The sequence below is a fragment of the Diabrotica undecimpunctata genome, chromosome 8 (assembly GCF_040954645.1).
Source record: "Diabrotica undecimpunctata isolate CICGRU chromosome 8, icDiaUnde3, whole genome shotgun sequence".
Classification (NCBI taxonomy): domain Eukaryota; kingdom Metazoa; phylum Arthropoda; class Insecta; order Coleoptera; family Chrysomelidae; genus Diabrotica; species Diabrotica undecimpunctata.
The window spans coordinates 74,814,372-74,823,057 of record NC_092810.1 but is presented as its reverse complement, the minus strand read 5'-3'; the positions used below and the strand labels follow the sequence as shown (position 1 = coordinate 74,823,057).

General features: G+C 35.3%; 1 protein-coding gene across 1 annotated transcript; it reads left to right on the top strand.

The window, feature by feature from the left end:
* The first annotated feature begins 7,645 nt into the window (after positions 1–7,645).
* LOC140448907 (uncharacterized) lies at positions 7,646–8,116 on the top strand. Its single transcript, XM_072542036.1, has one exon. It carries the CDS (start codon positions 7,646–7,648, stop codon positions 8,114–8,116), a length of 471 nt encoding a protein of 156 aa, XP_072398137.1.
* Positions 8,117–8,686: the final 570 nt, after the last annotated feature.

Sequence of the window (8,686 nt, the reverse complement as noted above, 5' to 3'; positions counted from 1 at the left end):
CAACTTGGGAGAGCGAAATGGTTCTCAATATTAGACTTAATGTCAGAATTTCACCAGATACCATTAGAACAATCATTAAGGAAATACACATTCTTTAGCACGGAAAAAGGAGCATTTCAATTCACCAGCTTACCTTTTGGATTAAACATAAGCCAAAATAGCTTTTTAAGAATGATGTCAATAGCATTCTCAGGCTTAACATCGTACAAAGCATTTCTATACATGCATGACATATCATCAATTAGACAACTTAAAAAAGACATTTGAGATATGTTGGAAATTTAACTTGAAGCTGAACCCTGCAAAATACCAATTTTTTAGAAGAGAGGTCACATATTTAGGACACGACCTTTCTCAGAAAGGAGTATCACCTGATAAAGCAAAATACTCAATAATAGAGAAATACCTGACACCTTAGACAGCAGATGAAGCTAAAAGGTTCATAGCATTTTTGAAATATTACAAACGTTTTATTACAAATTTTGCAGAAATATGCATACCTTTAAATAGATCGGAGAAATTTTTTTGGTCGCAAGATTTTGAAGAATCATTTAAATAACTTAAATCATCTTTGACCAAACCACCAATTCTCAAGTACCTAGATTTCAGTAAACAATTTATTCTAACAACAGACACATCAAATGCAAGCTGCTCAATTTAAGTCAGAATTACGACGGAACAGATTTACCAATAGCTTACGCATCGCGCAGCTTCAACAAAGGAGAACTGAACAAACCTATAATAATTAAAGAATTACTCGCAGTTCATTGAGGAATAAATAATTTTAAATGCTATTTATATGGAGCACCAACATTTGTGAAAAAAATGGATAATAAACCGTTAACACGTATATTTTCAATCACAGAACCTACCTCACGAGAATCAGACTAGACTTAGAAGAATTCGACTTCGAGATAGAGTACATAATAGGGAAAAATAAAAATGCAGATAGTCTTTCGAGAATATCAATAAACCAACTAAAAGACAATGCCCACATCCTAGCTATACCTAAAGCTCAATCAAAGAAGAAAGTAGAAAAGACAGAGCATAGAAAGACAGAAGAGAAGGGTAAATTACAGCCTAAGACCCAAAAGCAAACAGTACGAAAGGTACTACATAATTTAGAGGCGCATAGACTACCAATTTTGTCTTTTGGAGTAAGCTGAGTCCCACCAAGACTGACCATTGAGATAAAAAACAAAATCAAATGCTGCAAGAGTATAGCCTCAGGATTTAATAAGATATTGAAAAGTGTAGAAATATACATAAGTAAACTACCAGAAACAATACAGGATGTCCAAGAAATACTCAGGTTAACAAAAGAATACCGTAACCATCTTCTATATGGAGGTCACGTGAGAAATAATAAACTTGTATAGAAACTAAAAGCGAGATTTAAATGAAAAATGACGTAAACAAATCAAATAAACATTGTCTTAAATGTCAAATTAATAAACCAAAAAGACTACATGCCGAAGAATCGGACACTTCTTCAAAATTGTATACCAACATACGTACTCATGAAACAAATTAGGACAGATTAAGACAGTACAAGACGAAACATTTTTATATTATAGGGCAGATAACATCAAGTTACAAGTTGGTATAGGTAATTAATGTCTTCTAACAGGTTTCTCAACTACCATTTTTGTCATCCATTCAGATATAAAATAAATCCTATCCAAGCCTTAGTTTTAGGTTACACAGGTTAACATATGCGTTTCATCGAAGCAAATCCCTTCTTTTATTAAGAAGTATACTTGTTGAAAACTCCTATTCCCTTTCCCTGATAAACAAAGATCTTTTCTCTAAGAGTTATGGACTCTTGTATACAAGAATTATAAAAATACTTTTGCTATATTTTAGAATTTGGTTGAATATCACATAGCTTAACTAAATTTTATCAAATTTATTAACAATAAAACGAAATATTCATACAATCACATCGAAAACAAATAAGTGTGCGTATCTCGACAAACGTTTTACAAATCAATTTTAGTTAAGTATGAGTCAAGATAGTCTAAATACCCATTCTTCATGCTAATTACATATCATAATCACATATTCCGCTATATTTTGTATATTTTATATTTTGGATATTGTCTATCGAAATTATTTTGTATTAAATTTATTGAAATAAATTAATATTTATAAAATATGTCATATTTATAGTTTACTGTTAATATGGAGAAAACTTTTTCGTAATACTCAAAATTTTAAGCAAATGTTAATAAAAAAATATCGTAGCGTTTTTAAATAAAACGAGTGGTTCTAATTTCTGTAAATATATTTATTTATCAATACTATAGTATCTTAACAACTAATTTTTAACTCATAACAGCGCTGCTTATATATACCTACAAGTTATTATGTACTAGAATAATCTGGAATAGTCCACCTCTATTTCGCCTGTTTGACGGCTCGATCTCTCCTCACCCGGTCGTTACATCCGGAACCTTCGACAACACACATCATCGTTCTCGAGATGCAACCGTTATATGGGCTACGTCGAATGCATGTTCGTTATACTGCTCCCCTCTTAGATCTGAGCGTCCCGATCAGCAACTCTATATGTAGGCCCAGGATGGCGGAATCTACAGGACTCTCCAGCACTGCATAAGCCCTTCACGAAGAAATAACAGTCTACTGACTTTGACGGATACGATCTCTTCGGGTTAATGCAACACATAATAATTCGTACGCCGGTTTCTCGGAAGATCACCTCAAGCATGCTTCTGACAATCTTCCAATCCAGATTTTCAAGTGCATGGCCTATCTTGGCTAAGGCAAAATTCTTAATGTCATAATTGCACACGATTTTCTTCAAATTAGTTAGAGCACGCCATATATCCTCGTAGCTTGCCCTGTCTGTATACGACTTCCTGGTCACCATATACAGCAAAGATCGAGAACCATCTTCTAATCTCAGTACTCTTCCAACTTTAGGCTGCTGATTTATTAACTCGTCCAAACGACCGAATTTCTTATAAAATACTGATGAGATTATTTTAGTCATCTTAAGATCTTGGGCAACACAATGGGCTAGAGAGACGTTATGCGGAACACTAAAAATATCCTGCTGAACTTCTGTGGTCACGCCGAATTTGACATAAATTCATTAAAGCTTGGTCGCCGGTCATCTTTGATCTCGTGTTGAAGGGTTCGTGCTCATTCTCTTTTATTTGGGTCAGCATAAGGTACAAGGCGATTTATGTGGACTACTTTTTTTTACCTTTCGGCAACTTTTTAATTCGGTATATTACGTCATTTATTCTCTTGGTAGAGTCTGCAGCCAAAACTGTAGGTCGCAGGGCAAACGAACTGCACGACTTAACATCAGGCAGGTTGGAGTCTGACCTGTAGTTTCATTCACGACCCAGCGGTAGGCCATTAGGAACAAATAAATGTGCTGGACCCAATCTCTTTGATGTTCTGATACAACTTTGGACAGGTGTTTACCTATCGTTCGGTTCATCCTCTCGACCATACCATCTGATTAAGGGTGCAGAGGGGTCATTCTGTCTGGTCTTATTGACACCAATCAATTTACAAACGTTTTGGAAGAGGGTTGACTCAAAGTTTCGCCCTTGGTCGGAGTGGATCTCCAAGAGAACACCAAATCGGCTAAAGAATTATGTCACAATTACCACTGCAACGGTAGCAGCTTCTTGATTTGGTATCGCATAAGATTAGTCCATTTCGTGAAATAATCCGTGGCTACCAGGATATATTTATTTCCATCATTCGTGTCCATCATCAAGAAGAAGAAGAAGATTCTGGAGATGGACCGTGGAATATCGATTGCTATTCTTTTCATAGAATTACCAACATTGTACTGTTTTTTGAGTGCCTTCATTTTACCGACTAGACCATTAATGGTTTCACACAGTTCACATTTCCGTCACCATCTTCTTACATCATCTTTAAAGTTCACCCAATAGAACCGTTTTCGAACCTTTTGCAGAGTCATCGTAATATCAAAGTGTTCACCTGATGCACCGTCATGCAAATGACGCAATACGTCTGACACTTTACTTTTAGGTACAATCAACTGAAGCTTAGATTCTGTACCATCATCGTTCTCAAAGGTTCTATACAGAAGATCATCTTTTAACACTAGGCAATTCCATTAGCTCCAGTAAGGCTCGACTTCTGGACTACATGCACTAATGTCTTTCCAAGTAGGTTTCTCGCTTCGATGCATCCAATCCAATACTCTTTTTATACATGGATCATCTGCTTGGGTGTCTTGTAGCTGTTGAGGCTGCCATTGATCATTAATGAGGGTGGTTTGTCTCACGGAGCAAAGTCATTCCTCCAATTTAAGACAGTGATTAAAATTTGCACTGCATGGTCGTATTGACTGAGCATCAGCATTTGAATGAATTTTTCCAGCCCAGTGTTCGATCTGTTCTGACTTTCTGACTGTTGTATTATTTTCTTGAAATTTACGGCGAATGTGGTCTACGTCGTTGCCATTCCAACATCTGGGTTCGCGTCTCTTCGGCATCGTGTTACGAACTACTTTCCGTACGATTGCGTCCATATGTTTATCATTTTGTTCGTCGCTTTCTTCAGAGGTTCGTACTAGATAGCTCCGTGAAGCTTGACTAGCTGTTTCGTGTTTCAAGGCAATGGCAAGCGCTTCATCTAAAACTTTCGGTCTTGCTAGTCGTAGTTCACTGTTTCTCAACCCATTGATGAAGGTATCTACACAGTAATTTCTGCTAATATGTTATCTGGTGCCTCTGAATAAGCCAACAGCGCTATACGAGCAACATCTGCTTCAAATTCTTGCAAACTTTCACTTGCTGTTTGAATTTTACTTCTTATTTGTACTTTGTAGACTTGTTGTAGATGGGCACCTCTGTAACGTTTATTTAGTCGAGTGAACAAGGTCTGATAACATTTTTCTTAGCCCTTAGGAATCGATCTTAGGATATCCGCAGCATCACCTCGTAAAGCAACAAACAAGGAAACAGCCTTTTCTTGTTCTGTCCAATGATTGGCTGTCGCAATAGCTTTAAATTGTTTAAGGTATATGGATCAAGAAGACTTGTCAATCAAATGGTGGCAATTTGAATCTCATATGATGTGTTGTTTTGTCTCTAGGTTATTCTTATTTCACTACAGGACCTAAAACTACTGCATTAACTGGTGGTAGCACTTTCGTATTAGTTATCATGCTCTCCATCTGTTTGATCTCCTCTTCTACCTTATCGAATGTTCTAGAAACTCAAATTTCTCATTGTTCTGACTACATACTTCGTCGAATCTTCTAGAAACATTTTCGAATTTCTCATCGTTGTGTCTAGCTTCTCCTTTAATAATTTGAGACGTTTCATCGAATCTTTCATCATTTTTTATAGAAGTTTCTTCAATCATTTGAGAAACAATTTCAAATTTCTCGTCGAATCTTCTAGAAACATTTTCGAATTTTCCATCAATTATTTTTGTTAAAACTGCTTCTTCTGCTGATTAAAACTGGAATGTCTCTGAGTCATCTCTATTCTTGTTCAGAAGATTCAGTGGTTCTTGAAGGATCTTCTTGGATCCGCTATAGTGTTCATCCCGTTCTTCAATCACGTAACTGTTTTACTGATAGTTCTGCAAGCCGAATTTTTGGTCAGGCACACACGTAGTTTTTAAATGTTCTTTTTTACAAAGATCACTACCGAACTACGCGGATGTTCCCGACGAACAATACTTTAAAAAGTTCAAAAATCTCTTTCAAAAGTCACTGCTGAATTTATTTTTAAATCTCATACCGTGACACCAATTATAGGGTTTATAAATAAAACGAGCGGTTCTAATTTATTTAAATATATTTATTTATAAGTTTACAGTACTATAGTATCTGAACAACTAAACTTTACTCATAACAGCGCTGCTTATATATACAAGTTATTATTTATTAGAATAATCTAGAATAATCCACCTCTATTTCGCTTGTTTGACGTCTCGATCTCTTCTCACCCGGTGGATACATCCGGAACCTTCGAGAACACACATCATCGTTCTCGAGATGCAACCGTTATATGGGCTACGTCGAATGCATGATGGTTACAATATATATAAGTGTATGTATATGAATAATGAATTGATTTTTCATGAATTTGAAAGCATTTGAAAATTTAAAAAATATTGATAACCAATTCATCAATTTACATCAATAAAATGTAATACTACATATTATAGTAATTTACGTAACAAGTTATGAAAATGATATTTTACGGGATGGGTAAGAAGTTTCCGGCAAATCTCGTAAAACCACTTTTGGATAACGTTACGAACAATATTTTTCTGCAGGCGTTTATTTTATTAAAAATAATCTGAATGGATATATTACTCATGAACTTATTATTTACTGTATTAAAAATTACATATAACATGACAATTGATCCCCTGAATACATTACTTATGAATATTAATTACATAATTATAACAATTACCTATATTAATATTCTTCGTCGCATGTGTAAACAAAAAGAATTACTAAGAACAATCAAAAAGAGGAATATACAATACTTGGGTCATGTGTTGAGAGGCGAAAGATAAAATACGAATTACTTCAAGTTATACTGTAAGGAAAAGTACAGGGCAAAAGATCAGTAGGAAGATGCCAGAACTCGTGGCTGAAAAACCTGAGGAGATGGTTCGACCGCTCACCCGCAGAAATCTTCTGCGCAGCAGTTTCCAAAACTACAATTGCCATTTGGAGCGCCAACCTTCGAAAGGAGACGGCGCCATGAGAAGAAGATATTAATATTATTAGGGATAATACTTATGCAAAAATGACTTATTCATTTAAATTATGCACTTTTTTGTCATTGCTGCAATTTTGAAATCAATTGTAGACCAATTCATACTTCTCTCTTGACTTTAGCGGCAATAAAAAGCGCATACATAATAAAAATACAAAGTATGTCAAAATTAATTAATTTGTATGTAATTAATTATGTGTAAGTTAATATTATTGTTAAGGCCGACTACATAGATACCAAAATCGTTCCAAAAGTAAGAAAATCGTTCCTAAAGTGAAAAAAATCGTCTCGAAAATAGTTGCTTTGGTATGAATGATATAAAGTGAAACTTTCGATTTAAGAAATCATACCGAAAGTTTAGTTTGGAAGAGATGAAGTTGTCGAGACGTTAAATAGGACGAAGAACGTAAGGCAGTAGGAACTGACGGAATACCTGTGGAGGTTTGGAAGACTCTAGGAGAGGAAACGGTTAATATTTTGTGGCAAATAATGAGTAGAATACATGAGGAAGAAAGGATGTTCAATGCATGAGGAGAGAGAGAGAGAGTGTGTGTGATGATATTATTGTATAAGGATAAAGGGGACATTCAGGATTGTAAAAACTACAGAGGGATAAAGTTTATGTCGCACACAATAAAAATTTTGGAGAGAACTGTAGAGCAAAGGTTAAAGAGAGAGACATCGATAGGAGAAGAACAGTTTGGGTTTATGCCAGGCAGGAGGACAACGTATGCCTTGTTAGGTTAGCAGGTCGAAAACGGGACGAGTTATAGCAAGTAGGAGAATTTAAATACCTATACCTAAATTTCATAACGGAAAATGGGACACTAGATCGATAAATTGCCTACAGGATACAGGCTGGTTGGTTTAACTGGAAGCAAATGAGCGAAGTACTTTGTGATAAAAAAATCGGAGAAGGGCTAAAAGGAAATATATACAAGAGTGTGGTGAGAACTGCGTTTGTGTACGGTGGTGAAGGGTGGCCTGTAAAGAAGATCCAGGAAAAGAAGATGGGGGTAGCTGAAATGAAAATGTTATGGTGGAAGTTGGTTAAGACTAGAAGGGACAGGATTAGGAACGACTTGATTAGGGAAAGAGCTGGGGTGACTATAGTCTCAAACAAGATTCAAGAAAAATCACTGCAATGGTTTGGTCACGTCAGACATAGAAATGAAAACTATGTGGGACGAAGAATAGAGTTGTTAAAAGTTGATGGAAGAAGAGGTCGAGGACAACCCAAGAGAAGATGGAAGGACTGTGGGGCAGAGGACTTGAGAAAGAAAGGTTTAGGTGAAGAAGACCCGATGGACAGAAATGATTGGCGACGAAAAGTAAGAAACATCGACGGCTGAAAACGGAAGAGCTGAGGAAGAAGAAGACCGAAAGTTTAGTTTTCGAGGCGGCTGCAGAAAAAATAATTTATATCTTCTTATTATCTTATAAACCAATTAACTTTATGATTTTAAATAATTACTAAACAATTCAAAAAATTCTAACTAAATCTACACCTTTTAAAAACTTGCTATACGGGTATTCCTATTATACGTAAGACTCAGTAAAAAGCAAGTTTATTTTGAATAAATATAAAATAAAAAAAAAATATATAAAATAGACATCTATAATGTACGTAAAATAAAGTACCTAATCCAAACAGACTTACGGCGCTAATGAAACGTGCAAAGGTTGTAGTTTATAGTATTTTCCCTAATTTGTGCAATACGCTAACTAATAACTCAATCTAGCTTGGGGAATATTCACATAGGAAATTTTATCTCAGGAGATGGAATCAATTCAGTATGTTTTTGTTACCAATAAATTCATATTTTGTCACCAAAATGCAATATTAATTCGTAATTTTTATGTACGGGAATCCTTCTTTAAGGATTAACTTATCATCCAGTGCATTGTTTACCATATTCCAC